This window comes from Lutra lutra, chromosome 7, assembly GCF_902655055.1.
Source record: "Lutra lutra chromosome 7, mLutLut1.2, whole genome shotgun sequence".
In the NCBI taxonomy this organism is placed as follows: Eukaryota; Metazoa; Chordata; class Mammalia; order Carnivora; family Mustelidae; genus Lutra; species Lutra lutra.
The window spans coordinates 105,055,799-105,082,574 of record NC_062284.1 but is presented as its reverse complement, the minus strand read 5'-3'; the positions used below and the strand labels follow the sequence as shown (position 1 = coordinate 105,082,574).

Here is a 26,776-nt window from a genome sequence, read left to right as displayed (position 1 = left end):
GGTAGGGACCAAGAACAAAAGCAGAGATTTCTGGCTGTGAAAAGCAGCTTTGAAGCTTAACCTCCTACTTTCCTTTGGCTCTAAAGACTGAAGAGGAAGGTTGAGTAAGAGTAAGGTCCGTAGGTTCTTGGCTTACTTTGGGTCTTGAAAAAAGGAGTGTCTTGAAGGAAGGTGTTCAAAAAAAGGTCCATGCTTTCTGAGCTGGTGTGAGGATATTGCCTGGGAGCTCCATTGTCCAGATGCCCTTGGAGCTGCTTCAATCTGGGGACTCTAATCCCTTGCTTGCTGGAATAGCACACTTGGCTACTGGGCCCTGCTTCACTCTGTTGCCTCTGGGACCTCACCACCTCCTCTTCTCTCTGGGCCCACTGTCCTAGTCAAGTTTTCTCTGGGCTCTCTAAGCATTAGAAAAGTTTAATCCTTTCTCTGACTTAAGAGATTGGTAAATTTATATTCTCATTTCATATTCGCAAATTCAGACCATTACAGATAGCATCATGTCTTATCACCTTTCCACACAGTAATGCATGAGCATAACCATGCCTGAACTGGGGAGGGACTGTTACATGCATCATTGATGGTCTGGGGAGTCCAGGTTTTGGTGAGTGAGAACTTTTTAATATTTTCCAGGTCTTATGGTTAAGAAATCACATCTTACATGTAACGCTATTGCTGAGATTAAATTTTCCTGTTACTTTGTTAATGAAATCGAAATTATTTTTTGTCATCCTCCTTATAAAAATCCTCTCAGCACATGAACACCTTTTAAAGGGTAGTTCTCTCTCTCTGTCTCTTTTTTTAAATGATATTTTATTTATTTGATGGAGAGAGAGAGCACACAAGCAGGGGGAGCAGGAGGAGCAGGCTCTCCACTGAGCAGGGATCCTAATGCGGGACTCGATCCCAGGAGGCAGACGCCAAACCGACTGAGCCAACCAGGCACCCTATATGATAGTTCTTTTTTTTTTTTAAGATTTTATTTATTTATTTGACAGAGAGAAATCACAAGTAAGCAGAGAGGCAGGCAGAGAGAGAGGAGGAAGCAGGCTCCCTGCTGAGCAGAAAGCCTGATGTGGGGCTCGAACCCAGGACCTGGGATCATGACCTGAGCCGAAGGCAGCAGCTTAACCCACTGAGCCACCCAGGTGCCCCCTATATTATAGTTCTTAAACAACCACTGTCTTCTCCATTGAATAAACCCAGCTAATGTACCCTTTCCTCATTGGTCTTTTTTATACTTAGGTGTAAACTGCTTAGGCAGAAATATGTCTACTTTAATGTAAACTGCTTTCAACAGGAATGTGTCTATTTTAATGGATTCTGACCAATAGGTAATAAGGACTCTCCTATTACGTGCACTACTTTCTTGGGAGAAGGAGAATACTGGCTAATATTTACTGAGAGCTTAGCATATATTAGGTATTATTCATAGAGCTGTACATGGAATCAACTGGTTCATTCCTCATGAAGTATGATTATTAATCCCATTTTACAGATGAGGAAATTGAGGCATGGAATGGTCAAGTAATCTATACAAATTATAAAGCTTAGTAGGGGCTCATAATAAAAAGAGAAACAAAACACAGTATAAATCCACTGCTTTGATCATTTCCTCAACAAGTAGCCACCTCCCCCCCACAAAGCTCATATTTTCCACAGATACAGACTCTTGAAATTAAATAATAAAAAAGCTAAAATTGAGAGCAAAAATCCTTCTCACTGGTCCACATCCATAAGTCCACCATTTCCAGCATAATTTCTAGTTATCCAGTTGTTTTCAATACTTCCTCTGCCCTCAGAAATACTTAAACTGATTGTATCCAGAAATAAAAGATCTTGTTCAAGGATTTTAATGTTTATAATTAAACTAGTCTCTAGTTGCCAGAGGTAATTTTGTTTGCAGATACTGTTAATATGTGAGTCTTTCTTACAAGCCTCTGCCACAGAGAAAATTGTGTGTAAAATGTGAAGGGAGTAAGTAGGAAAAAATTAAACTCAGATATCTTCTGAGATGAAGTCTGTTGGCTAGCGAGACTTTCTAAATCCACATCAGCCTCTTTAGCAGATTTGGCAAAAATAAAAAAAATATATTTCTATGAACTTCTCAATAGGGAAATGAGGAAAACATAAGTAATATGTGATCAAGAGCAATTAACACTTGAAAGCGAGTTTTGTTTCTAAGTATGAAAAATAAAATAAGAATCACCCAGAATCCCATTCAAAAATCACTGCTTAACATTTCAACACCTTTTATTCCAGTCTTTTTTGTCTATTTTTAAAGCACTGTTAATAAGCTACCTTTGAAAACTCAAGGTTTATTTGAACCATCTATTCAAGAAGTTTGTCCCCTGGGTATTTATTCAAAGAAAGAGAAAACACTAATTCGAAAAGATACACGCACCCCTACGTTTATTGCAGCAGCATTTACAATAGCCAAGGTTTGGAAGCAGCCCCCAAGTGTCTATCAATAGATGGTTGGATAAAGGAGGTACACACATGCACAGACACACACAGTGGAATAGTAATCATAAAAAAGAATCAGATCACACAAAAAAATTAAAATTAAAAAAAGAAAACAAAGGATCAGACCTTGCCATTTGCAACAACGTGCATGAAGCTGGAGCATATTGGGCTAAGAGAATTAAGTCAGACAGAGAAAGACAAATATCATATGATTTCACTTATATGCAGAATCTAAAAAACAGAACAAATAAACAAAAAACAAAAACAGAATCATAAAACAGAGAACAAACTTGCCGAAGCTTCCTGAAGGAGAGAGGGTTGGGAGAATGAGTGAAATAGGCCAAGGGGAGGAAGAGGTACAAACTTTCAGACAGAAAGTCAATAAGTCACGGGAATGAAAAGTACAGCATAGGGAATATAGCCGATAACATTCTAGTAACCTTGTATGGTGACAGATGATAATTATGCTTACCATGGTGAGAATAGTGTAATGTACAGAATCGTCGAAATCACTATGTTGTACACCTAAATTTAATATAAAATTGTATCTTAACTATACATCAAAAAAGAAGAAAAAGTTACCCCCCTTTTCTCCGGGAAAGAAATTGTACTGTCTCCATGCCCTCCTGTAATGTATTAATCCCTTCAAAGGCAATTCAAGGTATTGAAAGAAAAATAAGATTATTTTAGCCACTCCGCTGTTACTGATCCTATTCGGAACAGAAATTCTTCAATTAAAATGAAAGATTCACAAATGATGATTAGCATGCATCCCTTTGCCTCTGACAGTGATTTAGCTATTATCAGTGGGTAGCTCTCAACGATGTCATTGAAGGGCATGTGCAATCAAAGAGTCAAGTTTAAGGCTTCGTTAAACCTCCGCTCTCCATCCCTGTTAATGGCCTTCCTGGTGTTAGAGATTTGTTTAATGATCAACAGTGGCTTCGTTCCTACCCCTGAGTTTTTCAGAAAGTAGCATAACCGAGTCAATGTTTAACTGGATTCTTTGGGTCTGAAATGGCAGAGGAGGAGTTGAAGGGACATCTCCATGGAAACCATCCTCCCAGGCACTGGCCAGAGGGTTTACTGTGCTGTGAAAGAAAGCTAGAAAGATGCCATGAAGTGCTCCAAGTTGCTGAGGTAAAATTCTGACGTACCTTAATGAGGACGAGCTCAGTTCAAGGCCCCAAACCACTTCCCTCATGGTTGTGCTTTGAATGTTGTTAGCGTGAAATGGGTCTGAGCCACTCTAAGGCTCACCGTCGGGTGACCAAAGTAGCTCCCTTGCGAGACAAAGAGGGAGAGGCTCCCTCTGCCAGCCCCATGGACTTGGCGCTCAATCAGAATCTGGAAGAAAAGAGTTCGTACCTGTTCGCAAGGCTGCAGGACCCGAAGAAAGCTCTGGAAGGGCAGCTGCCACCTCTTCGGGAGACCTGGTGTGGAAGATACTCCGCAGGTAGGTGTGGCACCCACCGTGAGGTGTGTGGGTTTGGGCCAACGGAAACTATGTGCAGAAACACTTGACTGTCTGTCCTCACAGTCGTACCAGGAAGTTTCCAAAATTGCTGAAATGTAAGGGGACGTCTTTCAGCTTGAGGGTGCGTGTTTGTCGAGGACTCTGGATGCCCTGGAACTGGTGTGTAAACTGCTCACCGAAGGCTTTTTACCATTCGACATGAGAAGGAAAAAATCATTCTGTTTCAGCTTAGTTTACAGTGCTTTCAATGTTTATACCTAGCTTTGCCAGATGATTAAAATTATATAGATAAGATGTGATAAATTATGACAATCATATGTTTCAGTTGGATTCTAAATTTAAATCATTCTCTCCAGTACCATTGAGTGCATCAGGCTTTGTTGTTTTGAAAGCAACACTTTAGGAGTGAATTCATCCTAATGTGAATTTGGAAACCACCCCAAACAGAATTGATTTATTGCAGTACAGATGAGAGAATGAGTCACCCCCTCCCCAAACCCACATTCTTCATGCAGAATCTGAACTAAGTTCTGTCATCTGCCGAATGAGGAGAATTTTCCCCCATGATGTTTGGAAACTCTGAGCCTGAAGTGGCTATAAATTATCCCAGGATATTTTATAAGACATGTAAAATTTTTATGTCAACCACAAGGATAATTAAACAGTGATGCTAACTTGGGAAGAAAAATATAAGTATATAATGCATGCATATGTATATATCTATATAATTTTATTCTTTATATTCTGGATCAATAACACAAACAAGTTCCCATTACTGGTCAACTTGTCCAGAAAGCCTTATATCCTCTTTCTGTATCTGGTGGATCTCACCCAGACTGATTCTCATGGCTCTTTCTGTAGAATGAACAACCTTTGACTGGTATATGGCCTATTTTTATGTCTCCAACTTCCTAAGCACGTGAATGGGAATTTTTCCCCACATTCATTGAAGAGTTCCTTTATTATTATTGTTTTTTTAATCCAAACCATGCATCCAGAGTTTTAAGATTCTGGTAACTGAATAGTGAAAACTGATTGAAAACTGATTCTAATGCCTTAGAGTCCCACCTGAAAATATTCTTATTTTGAAAATATTTTCAAAATAGTATTATTTAGACAAAGTCACATTAAAAATAACAAAGGGGGGCTGCCTGGGTGGCTCAGTTGGTTAAGCAACTGCCTTCAGCTCAGGTCATGATCCCAGAGTCCCGCATTGGGCTCCCAGCTCCATGGGAAGTCTGCTTCTCCCTCTGACCTTCTCTCCTCTCATTCTCTCTCTCACTCTCTCTTAAAAAAAAAAAAATAACAAAGGGATGGCGGAAGTTCTGATCGCTAATTTTAAGAAACCCATATTCTGACTCAGCTCTACCAAATGCCAAATTGTATGAGTTTGGGGAAATTACTGCATCAACTTCCTTCATTTATAAATCAAGGGTAAAAATATAACTGCCTGACACAGCCTCTATCTACCATTTGTGATGAATCAAATTAAATAATGAAGTGTTATTACTCAAGTCATAATATAAAAATAAGGAATAGCCAGGCTGCTGAAAAAATGTTGCCAGAAATACTTACATTTTTTAATCAAAAATTGTTTTTGTTGTCATTACTGTTGTTTCTGTCTTGTTCAATATGCCAGCATCTTTTGAAAGAAAAAATCAATGTGGTGAAGTTTTTAAGGTGGTTATTCAAATGGCTGTAAGGATAGAAACACATAATTACGCAGGGAGTTTTCCATTTAGAATGCAAAGTGAAATTGTAGAATAGTCTGTGCAACAACCTAGAAATTAGAATGCTTCCGATTACTACGAGGAAAACACAAAACTTTCTTCCTGCCGCGTTGATGATGGTAGCTGTCCTAATGCTCCAGGGTAATCAAGCTAAAAAATAAAACCCATAATGGACCTCTTCAGTCCTAGCTCTGTTTCCTAACAAGGCTTAGTTCTATAGTGCAGGCTCACTTCATCAGGAAAGAATATTGATATGTTGTATTATAGGGCAACTTGTGAGCATTTGTTTCCCTAGTTGGGAGAACTATTTAATTGGGAACATACAATGCTAAACACTGCATACTCCTATCACAAACTCATGCTCCATTTTTTTTAATCATCTCTGTATCTAATATCTACCCACCTATCTATCTACCATCCATTTCATCTGAAAAGAAAACTTATTTTCAATTCTTAAAAGTATATTTTTTTCTGATTTCCCAAATTAATTTTGGAGAGATTTCATGAAATTAAGACAAACGAAAAAGTTCCCATTTTCCAGACCAACTTCTGTGTTTGAACAATATTTGTAGTCAATACATTATTGATTTCTCCAATCCCTTATAATATAAGTCCAATATGAATTCCATCTAATATAATTCCAGAGAAGAAATGAGGAAAGCAGAAATTAAATCCTGGGTCTAGGCTAATATTTTATCATTCATTTAGGACCTCTGCCTATGTGTTTCATCTCCACATTCAACATATAGGTTGGACATATATAACTAAAAATGTACCAAACTGTATTAACAAAGTCTAATAATTAGCCTAATTTAATAGCCAATTTGTTTATGGTTTGTTTTTATTTCTCTCCCAATCCTTCAAGTACCCAGGGCCATGTATTTTGACATTCCACTGGAACACGGAGAAACAAGTATTATTAAAAGGCATCCACCCCGAAGACTTCAAGTAAGATGAATTTAAAAGGATTCATAAAGAATTTCTTGGATTTCATGGTAACATCCCTTTTTAACTCTAATCATAAAGGAGGGATATTGAAAATGACTAAGTTAATAAGAATAAGAATGTTGTTATAAAGAGAATGTTGTCAGTTGCAAAGACCTTACTTCTTTAGGATTTCCTTTTGTAATGATTTCATTTTTAAGACCACCACCAACAGAAGGAAACATAGCATCAAAGACACAGGCATCATGGGATTCAAAAGACCTGCATTTTGCACTGATGAGCTAGAGGACTATGGAGGAGTCACTTGCAACGAACAATAATAACAATCATAATAGCTAGGACTATTTAATGAGCACCTACTTCAAGTCAGATACACTCCGCACAACTTGATCAATGTCAATCATTTAACTTTCCTACACCTCTAGGAGAAAAGAGCTTCTACAGACCTTCTATTCCATTATAACCTTCCATCGTTCTAAATGTTAACTGGTTGTTGCAGTTGAGGACATGGGATTCCAAGGCAGCAAAGCAAGAACTTTAAATGCATTCACCTTAATAAATACTTAATGAATTCCCTCTAGGGAGTTATAAATTCTAAGAACACTCATCCTAGAAGGGGAAAGAGATCTGAGTGGATCCTTGAACATGGGCATCAGCTAAGAGAAGGGGTTGTTTGGGCTCTCCTGTGAGCAGGATCTATCACTGACATCTGAAAAAAGGAATTGGGGGGAAAAGAAAAAGGAATTGGAACCAAATCCCAACTGCTACACAATTTACCCAGACATCTGGACAAATCCCAGAGGTATATGAGCTCATTTGTTGGAGATTATTTCTGTTTCAGTTGGTTTTTATTTACCTGTCTTCTCCAGAAGCTCACAGTCATTGTTGGAAGTGATTATATAATTTGTTCACAAAAAAAGCATTTTTCCCAAAATATTGGAAACCTCAAAACATTTTGATTTAAATAAAAAATAAAGGATAATTATATCAAATTGATACATAATTTTAAAACCTTTGAGCAAAATCTCTAGCTACACTGGACAATTTTAAAACTTATGTTTTATTCCTAAATCAGATGTACCTCTTCAAAGGAGTGTGCTTAATATGTGTTCCTGGGTCAGCAACTGAATAACTCAAGTAGGAGATATTACTATAACCAGTGAAAAGGATTTGTGTAGCAGTCTGAGGTTCAGAAAGTACTTTTTATATCCATCTAAAGTTAAAAGCAGCTAAAGTTAGGCTTTGATTCTCAAATCATTTCAAGCTCAAAAGGAGAACTTTGGTGTTTCAAAACCAAAGACTGTATTCTAACCAACCACTTTAAAAACCAAGGCAAATGAATTATTTGAGTGCAAAGACTGTGTCTTACTCTGTCTTATATCTTCAGCCACTGACACTTAATTGCAGCCTCAAAAAGGCTTATGAATGAATGGTGAATGAACGACAACGAGCCCCATTATCCATGGTGGGAATAAAAATCAAAATGCATTCTCCCTGCTATCGCAGACCTATAGCATCCCTGAATTGTAAGTCTGATTGGCTAGCTGCCAATGTCATGAGTTACAGGAGTGTTTGTTGAACCCAAGAGCTGGGAGGCAGTTGGACTTCAGGTAACAGCTTTGCCTGGGAACCTGAAAGACACAACTCCCTCTGTGTCTCCCCTGAGCTCTTCTCTGTGCATATGCTTTATTCTTCCTGCGAATCGACTTTCTCTGCTCCTCAAGACCACTTGGTGAAATATGGCCACCCTCAATTCCTGAATTTGCATTCAGGAATCAAACAGATCAGCCTGGCTCTTTTGGCTCCAATTCGAAATTCCTGGGAGAAAAGATCTTATTGGCTCAGTTTTGCTCGTGATTCCAGTTCTGTTCCAATAAGCTATGACCAGAGGAGATGCTCACACAGTAGAAGTGTGGGCAGAGACGCCCCCCTTCCCCCGCCCCAATAAATTCTGGAAGCAGCTCCCAGAGAAGAGGGAAATCACTGGGAACTTGGCAGACACTCCCAAAGATATCAGCTATAATTATCTTCACAAATGAGGCTCAGCACATTTTCCACCACAAATGGGTTTTTGAGAGAATAATAAATGCTGGGTTCCCATGACATGCTAATTAATAGCCTAATCTCTGCCAAAGAAAATTCTAAAAGTATTTTTAATTATTAAACCAAATCTAATTGCATCCTAAATAATTTGAGTTGCACGTTTGGCACTCTCCACTTCCTAAACATCTACTTCTCAAGTAAAGAGCGGGTCATGAACTAAAGTTCTCCAACTCCAACTGCTGAATTCTAAGAGCCTCTGCCAGGGAACTCTGAACCCAATGTGCTCATCTCGTGTTGAAAAGTTGATCTCAACTGTCCCTTCTGGCCTGATTCACCTTCTCATCCAACCATCTCCGGTCCTACCTAAGGTGGAGATGGTCAACCACACACCCCCCATAAGGCCCCATGTAATGTGACTTCCTGGGATGACTTCTTCCTTCATCTCCCAAGATTTGCTTAAATCTCACCATTCAACAGGCTTCTCATGATAACCTCGTGACAGTTGTCACTTACTCTTAACCTGGTACTCCTGGTTCCCATCAGCCACCATTATCTTTTCTTTTCCTCAGAGCATTGACTTCTAACACACCAAACAATTCACTTCTAATACGTTCTTTGTGTATTTTGTTCATCACCTCCCAGCCAGTATTAGGATATTATCTTTCACACAGGCAGAGATTTTTGTCGCTTGTCTTCATTAGTGTATCTAAGTGTCTAGAACAGTATCTGGCATGTAATAGGTGATCAATAAATATGAGTTGAATAAATATCAAATGAGTGAATACAAAGGGGCAAAGATGAGTATAAACCCTGCTGGTGAGAGATAAGGAGGGCTGTTCCCACCATTTTCATTGTGCTGTTTTCAGTATTATATAATTTGTCACAAACGTTTCCCTTTCCTTGTCTTTTCTAACTCTTTGCCCATTTTCAATTATTTGTTTCTTTGTGATTTATGAGAGTGCTTTATATGTCTTAGATCTAGCCCTTTGTTAGTTACATGTGTTGCAAATATCTTTTCTCCATCTATGGCTTGGCTTTTCATTTTGCCTGTGTGTGGACACAAAGATTTCCACTTCAAATGTCAAATTTCTCAATCTTAGGGTTTATGTTTTGTATTTCTTGTATATTGTCTAAGAAATTTTTATTTTCCCCAAGGTCGTAAAGATATCCTTCTTTATTTCTTTTTTTTAAATATTTTATTTATTTATTTGAGAGAGTGAGTAAGAGAGAGCTAGCACAAGCAAGGAGCGGGGAGCCTGCCTCAGGGCTTGATCCGAGGACCCCCAGGGACCGTGACCAGAGCTGAAAGCAGATGCTTAACCAATTGAGCCACCCAGGTGCTCCTCTTGTTTATTTCTTTCTGAAATTTATAATATTTGCCTTTTCACATTTAGGTCTTAATCTGTCTGAAATTAATTTGTGTGCAGATGTGAATTTGGAATTTAATTTTACTTTTTTTCATTTGAATAACCTATTGTCCCAACACTCTTTATGAAGTCATCCTTCTTTGACCATTGATTTAAAAAGATACTTCTGTCCTATATTCAGTTTCCAGAGCTTCCTGAGTCTGTTTTCAGGTTCTCTCTTCTGTTGCATTGGTTTATTTGTGTATCTCCATAGGAATTCCTCACTGCCTTAATTATGTATCTTTAAGTTTTAATATCTAATACAGCAAGTCGTTTTTTCTTTTTCAGAATTATCTTTGTTATTTATGGTGCTTTGCTTTTCCATGTGAAGTTTGAGTCTTTTTATCAAGTCCATTAAAAACCTTGCAAACGTTTTAACTGAAATGCATTCATTGATTAATTGGGGGAAAATTCACCACATTTATAATACTGAGTCTTCTAAACCACACACTTTGCATAAATCTCCGTTTACTCCAATTTTCTTTTAGATCTTTTAATAACATTTCATAATTTCTCCACAGGGGTTTTGTGTAGTTTTTTTTTAGGTTCGTTTCTAGGTACCTATATTAGTCAGTATTCAACCAGAGAAACAAAACCAGTAGAAGGAGATTATATATACATATGTGTGTGTGTGTGTGTGTGTGTGTGTGTATTCTTTGCAATATGATATATATATCTTTGCAATATGATATACATATATCATATTGCAAAGAATTGGCTTACATGATTGTGGAGACTGACAAGGCAAGTCCGAAACCACAGGGCAGGCCATCAGGGAGGTCAGGCTGCAACTGCAGCTGAAGCTGCTGTCCATAAGTAGAATTTTCTATTCTTCAGGGTGCCTCAGCTTTGCCCTTAAGACCTTTCAACTGATTAAACCAGGTCCACCCAGATTATCTAAAATAATCTTCCTGACTTAAAGTCAAATGATTATGGGGGAGCCTGGGTGGCCCAGTCAGTTAAGTGTCCAAGTCTTGATTTCAACTTGGATAGTAATTTTAGGGTCCTGAGATCGAGCCCAGTGTTGGGTTCCACGCTCAGCATGGAGTCTGCTTGAGATTCGGTCTCTCCCTCTGTCTCTCTCCCTCCCCCTGCTTTTGTGCCCTCTCTCTCTCTCTCAAAATAAATAAAATCTTTAAAAATAAAAGTTAAATGATTATGGACTTTAATCACTTAATATCACAGCAACACCTAGTTTAGTGTTTGACTAACTAGAGGCTGTAGCCTAAGCAAGACAATGTTGACCATCAAAATAACATCAGGGGGGTTTCCCCTCCTATTTTGAATATCTTGAGTGAAATCATGGTTTTTGTCTTTCTCAGCCTGACTTATTTCACTTAATGCTATACTCTCTAGGTCTATCCATGTTGGAGCAAATGGCAAGATCTCATCCTTTTTTATGGCTGCTTAATATTCTTAATATTCAACATTCTGATAATGCTTGTAAAACAGATCTTCCAACTTCCATTTTGATGCAGCTCTCTTGTACTGGGTAAAAAGGTAGAGAACAGCTCAGCCCTTCATGTCAAGCTGTAATCCTGGCTCTAGTTTGCCATCTTACATGGAGCATTTTTAGGTCCCTTTTAACCTCTAGAAATAACTCACTGCCATCAGGAGCCCCAAATGCCTTATCGATCAGCTTCCTCTAAGTATGTATTTCTGTTTGTTTTCTGGTCCATGGAGATATATATCTTGTATTAGAGCCCAACCATATCTTTTTTGGCTTTATGTTTTATTTTTCACTGCTAGATGTTTGGGGCAAAGAAAGATATTGAAATGTGAACTCATTGCAATGCCTTGATCAAAAATTCCTCCCTGGGCTCATGATTTCTTGCTTCAAGGCTGCCCTGGACACCTTTACCTTCTTCTGAGACCCTTAAAGGACATACATTCTTAAGTCATGGTGCAATCAAAATTTACAATTTCCTTGAGCTTCTCCTGCCCATCTTTCCCTTCCTGCTACTATAAAGAAGCAACCGTCTCAGGCTAGTGTATCACGAAGCTCAGTAACTTCTGCTTGTTCTCATCTCCAGTCTTCGGAGTTTCCCAGCTGACACTTCAACTGATTGGCCTGACTGTTTGTTTCACTTGAGAAGCCAAATAACCCAGAAACCTTTAGACAGATAATACATTTTTTATAACACGAGATTTAAAAAAAAAAAAAAAAAGTCATTCTACCATACCAGTTCTCCAGTCATTCCTTCCCTTGTATTCTCTCTGAAGGTGATGAAGGGAGGCAGTTTGCATCCCAAGCTGGGAAAAGGAACATTGATATGAACCCAGAATTCTGGGGCAATCTCATTTGACTGGTTGGTTTGTTTAGAGAAGCCAAGCAGCCAACATTTTTTCTGCTGTACTTCTCAGGCCAAGTGCAAGTACTTCTGGGAGGGATCCTACTTGCAATGTTAGTTGCTGCCATCTAGTGCCCTCTGTGGTGCAATAGTGTGATTCTTCAGTTCTTTTGTAAGGCCAGGAAGAAAGTAATTGCCTGGAGAGGGTTCTTAAAGACACCTACTCTTTAACCCTTATCAGAATTATAGGTTTAATTAAAATGAGGCTGAAAATAGAAGAACATATATTTATATTTTCAAAGAAAAATCCAACGCTAAGAATTTATGGATAGATTATTTTAAGTAGCTGAAAATATTTAAATAGCTGGCGTCTTCAGACTCAAATTTTTAATAATGTGCCACAAATAAATACTCTGTGGTCTACTCTGATGTAGTTCCTTTATTCACTTGAGGCAGTATGGAAGCCAGTGGACCTCAACTTAGAAAATCATCAGAATGCCCTGGAAATACATTCCAAAAAAACAAACTGAGAAGCTGGACCTCATTGAAATTAAAACCTTTTGCTCTGCAGAAGGTAATTTCAAGATAGTAAGAAGGCAAGTAGAGATGATCAAAGAGGGCTAGTAAGCATATGAAAATATGTTCAACATCATATGTCATAAGGGAAATGGAAATTAAAACAACAATAGGATACCACTATACACATGTTAGAGTAGCCAAAATCCAGAACATTGACAACACCAAATGTTGGCAAGGATGTGGAGCAGCAGGAACTTCTTATAAAACTAAACATACTCTTCCCATACAACCCAGCAGTTGTGAGCCTTAGTATTTGCCCAAATGAATTGAAAATTGATGTCCACACAAAACCTGCACAGGGATGAGTGTGGCAGCTTTATTCATAATTTCCAAAATTTGGGTGTAACCAAATGTCCTTAGGAGATGAATAGATGAAGATATTGTGGTACATCCATATCATGGAATATTATTCAGCACTAAAAAAGAAATTAACTGCCAAGCTATGAAAATATGTGGAGAAAGCTTAAAGACTTATTTGCCTATTTTAGAAAGGGGTGGGGAGAATAAGCAGAGTGAGAGGCCAAGAGAGAGACAGAGAAGCAGACTCCATGCTGAGCATAGAGCCCAACATGGGGCTCGATTTCATCACCCTAAGATCATGACCTGAGCCAAAATCAAGAGTCAGACTTTACCAACTGAACCACACAGGTGCACCTATCTGGAGAAAATTTAAGTGTGTATTAATTGAAAGAAGCCAATCTGAAAAGACTATATACTGTATGATTCCAAAAATACTGACATTTCAGAGAAGACAAAACAACAGAGACAGTAAAAAGATCAGTTGTTGCCAGAGGGTAAGGGGAGGAAGAGAGGGATGAATGGACAAAACACAAAGGATTTTTAGAGCAATGAAACTATTCTGTAAGATACTACATTGGTTGATACATGTCATTATACATTTGTCCAAATCTATAGACTGTACAACACCAAGAGTGAACCCTAATTTAAACAATCGACTTTCAGTGATAATTATGTGTGAATGTAGGTTTATCCATTGTAACAGATGTACTGCTCTGGTAAGGGATGTTGATAGTGGAGGAGGCTAGGCACATGTGGGGGCAGGGAGTATCTGGGAACTCTCTGTACTTTACGGTTTTGCTATGAACCTGATCTTCCTTAAAAATTAAAGTTTATTATTTATATATATGTAATGTGAATATTCATTCCCAGAACAGATTCTAGACCTGTTGAATCACAATCCCCAGTGAATAACCCAGGGTTTTGGGTGTGTGTGTGTGTGTGTGTGTGTGTGTGTGTGTGTGTTTAATTCCAGGAGATTCTTATGATAAACCAGGTTTAGGAACAAGCAGAAGAGGAAGGCGCATGGTATTTGGAACTGGATAAACCTGAACTTGAATTCTAGAGTTGCCATTTTCTATCTGTGCAAACTGGGACAATTATTAACCTCTCAACAATGAGGAACCATCATAATTACCCACAGAGTTCATGAGAGGACTGAACCAGATGACATTTTGGCCCTGGGAGTGACAGACAGGGGCAACTGTAAAGGTTCATGGGCCTCATCACCAGAAAGAACTAGATCCTGAACCAAGTCCTGGGAGTAGCACAAACATTTCCTTGTCCCCCCCCTCAGACCCTGATTACCCACTCCGGTCACTGCTAATTCTTCTTCTCACAGGTGCCTGGATAACTCTTTCCCCATGGTCTCTATTCCCCAAAGGTTCTGGTCTGATCGGCGGCTACCTCTTTATACCAGCAGGTCCCATTTTCCCAGCAGAGAAGAGAGCCAGACAAACCTCTCTCTTACTAGTTCTCATCACCTCTCATTGCATCCTTGCATGGTTCTCATGTTAAAACCCCTCCTTTCTATACCTAAGGTGAGAATGGAACAGGGAATTACTTTCTAGCACAAGTGCAAATTGTCTAGCACAGGCACACATCTAACCTAAAGATGAGTTCTTTCCCTTTGTCTCTCCTCCCAGTCTCCAAATCCTTTGCCCTCATTTTCTTCCTTGCCAGGCGAGGTTTGGGCTGTGACAGGAGAAAGGAATGCAGGTTGTTTTCCCTCGAACAGCTTGGGTCTGGGCCCAGAGGCCAGGAAAGTGTTCTACAGAGAAGTAGCAGGAGGCACAAGTCATGCTTGCCTTGAGTGCTGCTCGCTCAGCATCTATTTCCCTGCTCCCCCGCCCCGCCCCCCGCCACTCTCTTTTTACTCTGGTCATCTTGAAAGCCAAGTGGGCCTCCAGGTCTACCCCTTGATAATGCAACCAATCAGACTGCAATAAAAATTAATTTCAAAATGAACCATCATTTGCCTTGAACGTTGAACTAAGGTGGGAGTGGTGCTCACACTTGGTGTACTCCTCATTCTCCTCCTACTTCTTAAGTCATCTCCAGCTTCTCTGGAGATCTTAAATACAGGTCACTCACCTAAGAACTGGAAGAGTCCAGCGGGGTGGCTAAGAAATGAATAGAACAAATTCTTGGTGTTTCTTTCATCTCTAATACTCTAAGACCCTTGTTGTTCTATAGCTTTGGACTTGGTCCCTTGATGCTGACAGAAAAGGATTCTTAATGTATTTAGATCAAGAAGTCCCTGACAGCAGAGCAATAGGACAATAAAGAATCCAGATAAGTTGAAATGTCTTTTGCATAGATATGACCATAATCTTGTTGAAATCGCTGTCCCTATGTGCTCTCAGGAATAACTGCTGCTTTTGCAAAGCGTTAAGATAGTTTAATGTCTGGCTTTTATGTTTCATCATCTCATGGCATGAGGAATACTGAATGCTCTAAATGTTGGACTTCTAGAGGCTTGAACCCATTGACCTGCCACAAGTAATTACTTCTGAAACGCTCCCGAGCCAGCATGAAGCCAGAACAACTCACAAAGCAAAGGTGAACTGTAGCCCTCGCAGGAGGGGGTGGGTAGTGGGGGGAGGTGGGCTCTCCTTTTCATATACTCCTTGCACAGAAGACCTCAAAGACAAATCTAACTATGAGGTCATTCAGAGTTAGGACCTCCCAAAGCTGTACGTTCTCTCCTGGGCCTGCCTCCAACTGGCAAATACTCTCGTCTCTGAGGTAAACTCTGGGCCCTTCTCCACTTCCTAGTGAAAACAGGGAGATTCAGGTAAGAGAGATGAGTTTTCCTGGACATTGCTAATTCTAGAAGTATTCAAATTTATGAAAAATCTAGTGTAACTCTTTCTTTTTATTCTTCTCCTCAGGTGAAACCTTTCTCTTCATTCTCAGTTTTTAGGGCAAATCATTTCTATGAGGTGTTCCTAACTTATTTACCATAACCTCACCAAAAAAAGAATCCCTGGAAAAGGTCTTCTGAAGAGCTTTTCCCTTTTATTCATTTGTCATATTCTGCTGAGCAGACGCCCCTCATGCAGACATGAAAACTGGGAGGTAGTAGATTTTCAGCGCTTTCCACTCCTGATTCATTTTGGGGCCAGCCAGCTAGGCGCTGCTGCACAGCTGAATGATTTGGTAAAAGATGTCAAGGCCAGGTTTGTGACGCTGGCAGCACTGTGGAGATGGTCCCCTCAGGAGGCTCACAACTGCCAACACAGTCCCTGTCCCCAGGGCAGCAAAAGGGTATCACTGAGCACGTCTGACTGCCATACCCTTCCCTCACCTATCCACAGCAAGCAACAAACAAGGGTGTTTTCACCCTGGCTGCCCTTAATAACTGTCTTCACTGTCCCCTCGGGGTTTGTGATGCACTGGGGGAGATCACCAAAGTCACAAATAATTGACTTCCTAATATACCAGGGCTTATATTGGTATATGGGGGTCCAGGCTATAGAAATGGGTTCCATTAGCTATTCTGTGGCTCCCCCCGATGTCATAGCCAGACAATGGCAGAAGAGGTAAGAAGAAAGAGGCCAATCTTACCCAACCAGAACACATTTCTGGGGAGACAGTAATGAGCATCTATTGACAGGGTAAGTGATAGCTCATCAAAATGAGATGCAGAAACATAGTTCCACTTAAGGTTTGCAAAACCCTACACGAACCTTAAAAACTGCATTATACACACAGCGAATCTCCATTCACTGATAGCGACACAAAGGACTTGGTGGGGAACTACAATGATCCACCTTTGACATCTCTTTGACAAGAGATCTCTACGGATTATAACTGATGGCTGATTAAGATCTCACTTTGGTCCAAAAAAAAAAAAAAGGAGAAGATAAAGAAAGAATAATCACAAGTTGTGGATCGCAGAGTCAGTAATAAATTACCCCATTCTAACGAGTGTGTCATCTTTCCCAGCAGGAACTGGAAAAGAAGATGCAAACTCCAGGGTACACTCCCAGGAAGAGGCAATATTTACATAAGATGCGAATGCTGGAAATGAACCGTAACAGACAAGAGGTAAGTATGAGAAGAGAGAAGAAGGCTGGCATATTTACCACATTTACTCCACATAATCACTGCCCTCGCATTCGAATGGCTTAGCATCCCCAGGCTTTACTTAGCATTTTAAATTTGGTCATTGGCACCAAAGCCTCGGGAAGCATCGGAAAGATCCCTTCTGCCACCGAGCCTTTTGAACCTTTTCTTTGTTTTGAGTCTCAAGGATGAATCTTTGTCCCAAGTCTCTCTGTTTTTTCTTTCTTTCCTTCCTCCCCACCTGCCAACCCCCCCCCACCCCCAACCCACCACAAACTGCTCTCATGACATTCTGGTTCCAGCAGAAAAATGAGGTTAGATCGCTTGTCTTGGTTCAGGAAAATAGAAGGGGGTGAGTCGGTCTTTATCTTGATACCTAGGCATCCTCCATAATCCACACCGTGGGGTTATCCTACAAGAACCAGCTCTTATAACAGACCCCTTTACAGTAATGTCTCCTGGAATTGTCATATTCCAAACTCCTCACTCTCGTATTTAAGCCTAAAATCACTGTCTTCTACAATCCCAGAGTCAGTGGCCTACCAACAAATGTTTTACAACGGTCCTCCTCTTAAATCAAGCCATGCCTTTTTGAGACTCTCTCCTAACTAGACTGTGCATAGAGAAATTTCTATACCCTCTAATAGGAAAAAGAAAACTATGTTCTGGTTAGGGGACCAGAGTACACATAAGCACACGACTTGCAAAGTGGCTGGTCTGGTGACCTATTCTGGTGACAGGAGCTCAGGGGGAGAACACTAATCCATGACAGCTGATCATTTTCAGAAGAAAAGTCTTCGCAGGGAGGCAAGAAGTAATAAGCAAAAACCGAGGGACCATAAAGCCAAGAAAATCCTTCAAAGCGTCCCAAGAAATGATGACAGGGACCTTCCAACCTTGTTGCCGAATGAAACCTTAAACAGAAGAAGTCCAGGTCAGTCATGTAAATTATTTTAGCAAAATAAAATATTTCAAGTGTTTTTAAAGTTTCATCAAATAAACTTCTGTCAGGAGTGTGGGGAGGGGGAGAGGTGGTGGATGGACAGCAAGTAGCCTTGGGTTTCTGCTGATATTGTACTTCCTGGAAAGTAGGGATCACGCCGTGTCATGCAATTTGGGGCGGCTGGAAGGAAAAGACAGACGCTCAAACACTGTTAGAAGAGGTCTCTTTTTAGTGGTTTCTGGGGCTTCGCATGCATTGTGGCCATCCTGGCTCCGTCCCTAGGAAGAGAAGAGGCAAAAGAGCGTCTCAGCTTGTGATTAAAGCGAATGAAGCAGGGGGACTTCTATTAAATAGCGAACTGGTATCAGCCAGTCTGCTACCTGCAGACACCCTCCCCCACCCCACTTTTCCCCTGCAGCCCTCAGAGGCTCATTCAGAGCATTGAAAACTGAAGCCCACCCACTTGCTCCTACTCAGTGGGTGAGCCCTCTACTTTCAGGGCCACTCAGGCCAGAGACCTAGGACCTTTCCAGCCCTCCTCCTCTCCCTCCTTGCAGCTGGATGGTCCCAAAGTCCTGTGGATGTCACAGGGAACTGAACTCTTTCTTAGCTTTCCCGCATTCCCAATGCCACCCACAGGGTATCGCGTCACACCAGGGCTATTGCTCCCGCCTCCCAACTCCTGTGTTCCTGCCTCAAATCTTCCCTTTCCTCCACCAACCCTCTGTCCTGATGGCACTCAGTACAAGCCCAGGCCACCAGCACCAGCATCACCCGCAGAGTGGATGGGTACCAGCCAGAGTGACGGAATCAGAAAATGTAGGGACAGAGGCCAGCCATCCAGGTTTAACACCCCCTTAGGTGCTTCTGATACCCCTTAAGTTTAAGAACCACGGCTCTACTTGGTCGTGAAAGTATTGGCCGCAGACCAGCAGCATCTGCGTCATCAGGGAATTTATTAGAAATGCAGAATTTCAGGCCGTACTCTGGACCTTCTGAATCAGGATACACATTTTATTAAGATGCCCGGTGACTCTCATACACAGTCGTTTCAGAAGCACAGTGCTAAGAGCCAAGTAATCTTATAAAATGCCAATGTGACCATATCATTCTCTTGCTTAAAAAAAATCCTCAGTGAGGGGCACCTGGGTGGCTCGGTCAGTTAAGTGTCTGCCTTCTGCTCAGGTCACGATCCCAGGGTCTTGGAATGGAGCCCCACGTGCTGAGCAGGGAGCCTGTTTCTCCCTCTACCCTTCCCCTGGCTCATGCTCTCTCTCTCTCCCTCTCTCTCAAATAAATAAAATCCTAAAAAAATAAAAATCCTCAGCGAGCCTCCATCAGCCTGAGGACAGTCTAAACTCCTCACCCTGGGGGCCCCAGGGTGGTGCAGTCGGTTAAGCATCAGACTCTGGATTTCCACGCGGGTCATGATCTCACGGTCGTAAGGTGGAGCCCCGCGGAGGGCTCCACTCGGGGTTAGAGGTTGCTTTAGCTTTTCTCTCTCTCTCTCTCTCCCTTTACCCCTCCCTGCTCTAAAAAATAAGAAGTAAATAAAAATGTTAAAAATCAGCTCTTCACCCTGGTACTCTGAGCCTTCAGGATCCACTCTTGGCCCACCTTTGTGGCTGTCTCTGCAGCCATTCCTGTGCCTGACGTCACCTCCAACCAGGCCAGACTGCTCAGGGACTTCTGACAGATGCCCTGTTCACAGCCTCTGTGCTGTGTGCTCCCACCAGTTAAAGCCCCATTACGTTTGCCCTATCTGTCTTCCCCCAGGGCAAACCCACCCTATGAATACATAATATTGGTCATGCATGTGGTGGGCAGTGCTGTGAGCCACATCCCTTGTCAATAGGACTGACCACGGAGAGATCCACAGAAATCCCAACGTGTCTCTGGAGGTACAGAGCTTCTAAGAGGCCACGCTGCCAGCTGAAAGACACACCGCTCCTGCTCCGAGGAACAGGAGGCTTAATTAAATACAAAAAGGCCGAATAAATGTAAATCTACTTGGGGAATCTATTGAACCTATATACTGCCCAGAGCCAGAATGAAATATGCTATGTGGGCACATAGATAAGCAGGTTTTACAATTTAGAACATATTGTCGAAACAACCCCCAAAACGTGTCTCAGCTGAAGTTAGATACCCAGAGTCATTGCTTGAAGGCAAGCCAAGAAAAACCAACATTGGTAAAAATCTTTGGAAGGTGCCCCAGATCTGGAGGGGCCCGGGAAGGGTGGTGGCACGAGGAAAAGAGAGTTTCTCTGCATGTCTGAGGCTTTTTAAAGCCGCTTCATTTTGTTCTAGTTAAGGTTTAAAGATGTATTTACTTATTTATTTTAGTGGGAGAGAGCACGTGAGTGGGAGGAGGGAGGAGGGAGAGGGAGAATCTCAAGCAGGCTCAGTGCTGAGTGTGGAGCCAGACGTGGGGCTTGATCTCACAACCCTGAGATCGTGACCTGAGCTGAAACCAAGAGCTGGATGCTTAACCAGCTGAGCTGCCCAGGCACCCCTCTGGTTGAGGTCTGTCTACTGCTTGCCATGAGACAACATACATTGTTGTTCTTAAATCCTCACACAGCAGAAACAGAAGGAGTTACTCCTGGCTGTCATGTAACAGAGCCAGAATTCAAGGTCCGGTCTTTCTGACTCCAAAGGCCTGCTCCACCGTCCCCACCCCCTTCTATACCCTCATCAGGAATCCAGGGACTTGGAACTCTGTCCAGGATAGCCTCGACAAAGTCTGCCAGTAGAGGGGAGTGACTCCTAACCTTATCTGCCAAGAGCAGGCAGTCCTTCCGCCCAGCCTAGATTTCACCACCATGATAGGCATGTGCTCGATCAATGACTCCTTGTGCTTACTCCCAGGTAGCATCTTTCCTTTCATTCCTTTTAGTTCGTTTTGCTTTCTCCTGAAAGTGGAACAAAGTCAAGATCATAGATTTACAGGAGCTTTCTGCTACTCCAACTGGAGTACAGATTCTGCTGTACCCACGTCCCCTTATGGAATGCTGTATTTGCCCATTCTTGTTCCCTCTTTGGGAAGGTGGGATGAGAGTTACAGGTCTCTTATGAGATAAAGGTCGGTCTTTGTTTAATGCTGCCTGTTTAAAATGAAATTTTACATATATCTTACATTTACACACTTTAAATACATTTTGTATCTATTTATATAATGAATTACACATGACTTGTATAATTCTATAATAATTACATATAACTTGTGCAATAAATTAGTTATAACTTAGAGGATGGCTCACTTGTTCCTAACTTACACAAAGCAAACATTGTTCTTCGGGTGGACTATTTCATGAGATTTAACACATCTATGTGACTCCTGCCTTTTCCAGAAGCCATGATCTAATCCAGGGTAGTGGATAGAAAAAGCAGTGAACTTGAAATCAAAGCTCTTCCTTTGAGCCCCAAGAAACACATTTCTAAATGTAAACTCCATGGGAGCAGGGGCCTCTTTTTGTTTCTAGAACAGTGCCTGGCACACAGTAGCCTCTCCATAAACATTAGCTATATATTTGTCTAGACAGCTTTATTTCTGTATAGAGACAGAGATTTTAACTAAACTCTAGTTACTTAACCTCTTAACCTCTCTGAGCTTCAGGCTTCCCATCTGTAAAATAGAGTAAAGCCTTGTCTACCATGTAGGGTTTATGGAAAAATTAATCCAATATGTATAAAAGCACATTTAAATGTAAAGCACCAAACCCATGCATGGAAAAACAGACAATAGAAGAAGGATGGAACTGAGGTCTTAGAGTGAAAATAACTTTAAAGAAAATAACTTTGAGTGAAAATAACTGAAGGGAAGGCGGCCCCTTCAAAACATTGTCACCTTCACAATTCTGGTCTTATCAGGCGACCAGCACCATTAACTACTTAGTATTTTCTTTAAAGTATCCTGAGGGTTTGAGTGTGTGTGTGTGTGTGTGTGTGTGTGTGTGTGTGTGTGTGTGTGTGTATGTTTAAAGATTTTATTTATTTGACAGAGAGATCACAAGTATAAAGAGAGGCAGGCAGAGAGAGAGGGGGGAGCAGGCTCCCCGCTGAGCAGAGAGCCCAATGAGGGGCTCGATCCCAGGACCCTGAGATCATGACCCAAGCTGAAGGCAGAGGCTTAACCCACTGAGCCACCTAGGCGCCCCGTGTGTATGTGTTTTAAATTTAACCTTGTCTATGAAATAACTGTGAAATCTTGAGTTTGATGCAATGGTGATACATTTTGCTAAAACATTTATGTATTAAAACATACATAACCATCAAACATTTTTTAATGCTTTAGAGAATCCTTATACTACCTAAAATCACTCCCTATTTCCCCCCCACTGGCCTCTGTTGCTTTTCTCCCTTCCCAGATTCATTTTGAAATTGGACACATTCTCCTTTGCTCACCCAAAACCCATTTAGGTTTTTAAACGTATTTTTCTTTTTGTTTTTCCTGAAGTCTAGCAACCCCAGAGAATCAAGCAGGATTTTATAAAAATGCAACAAGTAAAAAGACATCTAGCTGAGAAGTTCTTACACTTTAATGCTATGTATACAGAACTATGTATATAATATTTTATGAATGACTTAAGAGATACTCAAGAATAAAATTGAACATGTGAACTTGGTCTCACGCACTAACTTTAGGCCTGCATTATCATAACATCAAGAGTGGTGTGGGACTTAAGCTATTATTAATATTGCATTAGGTCTCACCATCAACAAATATTCTCTTTCTGTTTCAAAGCTCCTGCCTCTAGTCAGCAGAAAATTGCTGTTTCCAGTCTGAATGATGCTTCTAGTAGTTCTTGGCTGGTTTGCAAAGCAGAGATGATTACACCACCTGGTCTTTCCCAGTCCCAGTTACCAATACTTTTCGCCTTCTCAAATTCTCTGATGGCTCACTGGTTCACGCATGTATTCATAAATGTGGTTCTTGGCTTTGCAATGGTACATACAATGAACAAGGAGAAGTTTGATGACAGTATAGCTGGGAGAGCTCACCATCTGAGAGAGTCGGAAGGTTTCCATGAGGCAGTGATATTTAGGCTGACACAGGAAGTAGCTGGACAAAGGGGATAGGGATCCATGTAAGTGTGAGGATCAAGGTGCTAGAACATTCGGAACTATTAATGGTCACAGTACATGCAAAAGCTCTTGAGTGGGAAGGAACCTGGCAGATTCTAGACACTGGGTGGGAAAGAGAAATTCAAGTAGTGATCAGAGATGGCTCCGGAGGCACACAGGGTCTTGCAAGTTGTGTCAAATAAGAACTTTGAACTTGAGTTTAAGATCAATGGGAAACCGTTGAAAGGTTAGGGGAACCACACAATCAGGCTTACATTTTTAAGCATCACTCTGTCTACCCTGTGGAAGATGGATGAGAGGAGAATGCAAGGGATCATGGGGAGACAAGTGGTACAGACATAACAGAAGTGCATGTGAGAGATGGTGCTTGGACCAGGAGAGAGGGTGACAGAAGAGGAGCCAGATGTGAGATATTTAAGAGATAGGATTTGCAGAGCTCAGTGATGGACTGGATGTGGGTGTGTGGAGAGAGCAAGAAGACCAGGAGGCTTCTTGGGTTACTCTTGAAGAACTAGGCAGACAAGGGGGCAAAGCTGGAGCAATTTGCTGAATTAGAGTAACTGGGAGAAAACATGGGTTTGAAAGAGAAAGAAAAGGTGAGTCTCTCATGTTGCCAGGAGGTAAAAATGGAAACGTCCAGCTGTACACAAAAAAAAAAAAAAAAAAAAAAAAAAAAAAAAAAGTGTATTGTAGCTCAGGAGAGAGATTGGGGTTGCAGACATGAATCAATTATGGTTTTTGGTCACTACTATGTGCATGGACAATAACAATAATTATAATAACATTCAAGAAGGGGAAGAGGGTAGTCCCTCAGAGGCAGAAAGGAAACGAATAAATCACAAGGCAGAAATGCTCACATTGAGATGTTTGATTTTCTCCTGTAACAGTATGCAATGTCAGCTATCAAGGGCTTAAATAAAATATGCCATAAGATTCAATAAACAATTATCCTTAAGATGACATCCAAATATTATGGCTGGTTCAACCGGATGGGGGGAACATTCTGGGTTTTGACCCAGGATGATTTTCCTAGCTCAGAAGTGGCCATTGCTTTTGTTTTGTTAAAGTCCAGGCTTGCTTGAGTAAAGCACCTGTTGTTCTGAAGTGCATTTTATTATTTTTTTTAAGATTTATTTATTTATTTGTGGGGGAGAAAGAGAGAACATGAGCCAGGCAAGGAGAGGTAGAGAGAGAGGAAGAGAAAGAGAGAATCTCAAGCAGACTCCTTGCTGAGCATGGAACCAGACCTGGGGCTTGATCCCATGACCCCGAGAGCATGACCTGACATGAAATCAAGAGTTGGACATGTAACTGACTGAGCCACACATGTGCTCCCTGAAGTGCATTTTAAAAGGGCACTGGGTGCAGCTTGAATAAAAAGCTACAGACATAAGATCCTATGCCAAAAAATAAACGATTAAATCTCTTCTGGAAAGTAAAATAAAATGCATGATCCTTTGAACTTCCTGGTTCTATAAGTCTGGGGTGTAGCCCAAGCATTTGCATTTCTAAAAACCTTCACAGGCAATTCTAATATGTGAGAGCAGATGTAAAGTTCAGGAAGAGTGTGTATCGTGCACCTAGCACATAGTAGTTGTTCAATAAATAGCACTAGGTAACACCACCTGTGCAATACTCTTGCCAAAAATGCTTAACCTTAATCACAAACAGACAAACCCAGATTTAGGGCCATTCTATAAAACAATTGATCTGGATTATTATTATTATTAAGATTTTATTTATTTGACACACAGAGAAAGAAAGAATACAAGCAGGGGGAGTAGCAGGCAGAGGGAAAGGGGGAAGCAGGCTACCCATTAAGTAGGGAACCTGATATGGGACTCGATCCCAGGCCCCTGAGATCATGCCCTGAGCCGAAGTCACCACTTAACTGACTAAGCCACCCAGGTGTCCAGTCTGGATTCTTTAAAAATATCAGTGTTAGGGAAAAAGAAGAAGACAGTGAATGGAGGGGGTTGGAGGAAGAAGGGAGGGATCAAGAGTGAGAATGAGGGAGAGAGAGAGAAGGAAGAGTGGGGAGGAGGGAGAGAAAGAAGAGAAAAAAGAAAAGAGATAGGGAAGATTATGCAATTTGTAATCCTAGATTGGATCCTGGATCAAAAAAATAAAACACAAATAGGCAAATAAAAAGCAGCTACAAAGAGCATCACTGGGACAATCATGAATATTAGAATGTGGACCATATATTAGAAAACAGTAATATATCAACGTTAAATTTTGAAGTGTAATAGTTGTATTGTAGTTAAGCAGGAAAAGCGCTTAGATTTGTGGTGATGTATTGGGGGGAGTGTAACAGCAACTAATTCTCAAATAGCTCAGCTGAAAACCATGCGTGTGTGCATGTGTGTATAAAATGAAGGCAATAGTGTGACAAAACGTTGTCAGTGAGTTGGGATATATAGGTACGTATAGTGTTGTTCTTGTGACTTTCAGAAGATTTTTAAAAATTTAAAATAACAAGGAAAAAATTTTAATGCTACGGAGCTATATATATATATATAAAGTTGAATTCATTTATATATTTGAGTTTGTGTGTGTGTGTGTGTGTGTGTGTGTGTGTGTGTGTGTGATATTTACTGTTAAGAGAAAAAAAATATTTAAAATTTAAATTTTTTGTAGGAAATTCCCAGAATGAAGATTTGGGAGAACACCAAGCAAGGAATGACTGTTGTCCCCAGAAAATTGGCAAAATGGAAACGTGGCTCAGTGAACAAGAGGCATGGGGCCAGCTTCTCTGGGACAGTTCTAGTTCTGACTCAGAGGAGTTGAGAAAAAGCGAGAAGAAACCACAAGCACTGGTGAGGACCAGGACAGAAAGAATCCCACTTTTTGATGAGTTTTTTGATTGAAAATAAAAATGCTATTCACCAGCCTAGAAACTGAGTGCACTGAAAGCTTGCATCCCTGTAAAAGTTCTTCAGGTTAGTTGTATGAATTATTTGGAGGAACCCAATTCACTGTCTTTTCTTTTGGAGTCTTACAGTTAACAGATTTGTCCTATATTATTAACTATGCTGCATAACTGCCTCAAAACTTAGGGCCTTTGATTGTCCCTCTATTCTGTGGCTTGTGGGGTTCAGCTGGGTTGTTCTTCCTCTGGTCTCTCATGTGATCTTTCCATAGTGAAAGTCAGATGGCAGCTAGACCAGAGTCATTTGGAGGTTCAACCGGGATGAGGCAGCAGCTGGACCTGACCCCCTCCCCCTGTAGTCTCAGAGCCCCTTTATGTGGTTTCTCTGAGTGGTCTCTCCATCAGAGTAGTGAATTTACTTTTATATCAGCCCAGAACTCCCCACAGCAAATGTTCCAAGAAGAGGAAACAGACCTGCCAGTCCTCTTAAACCCTCAAAATGGAATGGGCTCCCCACCACTCTCACCACATCCTCTTGGTTAAAGCAAGTCACAGACCAGGTCACCATCCA

At 41.0% G+C, this 26,776-nt stretch overlaps 1 protein-coding gene across 4 annotated transcripts; it reads left to right on the top strand.

Moving 5' to 3' along the window:
- Nucleotides 1-3,507: 3,507 nt before the first annotated feature.
- CCDC198 (coiled-coil domain containing 198) lies at nucleotides 3,508-26,229 on the top strand. 4 transcript variants are annotated; one of them, XM_047738915.1, is made up of 6 exons: nucleotides 3,508-3,919; nucleotides 6,536-6,618; nucleotides 15,707-15,793; nucleotides 17,186-17,284; nucleotides 18,089-18,236; nucleotides 25,974-26,229. In XM_047738915.1, the coding sequence occupies exons 1-6, from the start codon at nucleotides 3,697-3,699 to the stop codon at nucleotides 26,201-26,203; spliced, it is 870 nt and encodes a 289-aa protein (XP_047594871.1). In that variant the 5' UTR covers nucleotides 3,508-3,696; the 3' UTR covers nucleotides 26,204-26,229. The 4 variants fall into 4 exon arrangements, with proteins under 4 accessions (XP_047594871.1, XP_047594870.1, XP_047594872.1 ...); XM_047738914.1 differs by having other exon boundaries at nucleotides 17,183-17,284; XM_047738916.1 differs by lacking the exon at nucleotides 15,707-15,793.
- Nucleotides 26,230-26,776: the final 547 nt, after the last annotated feature.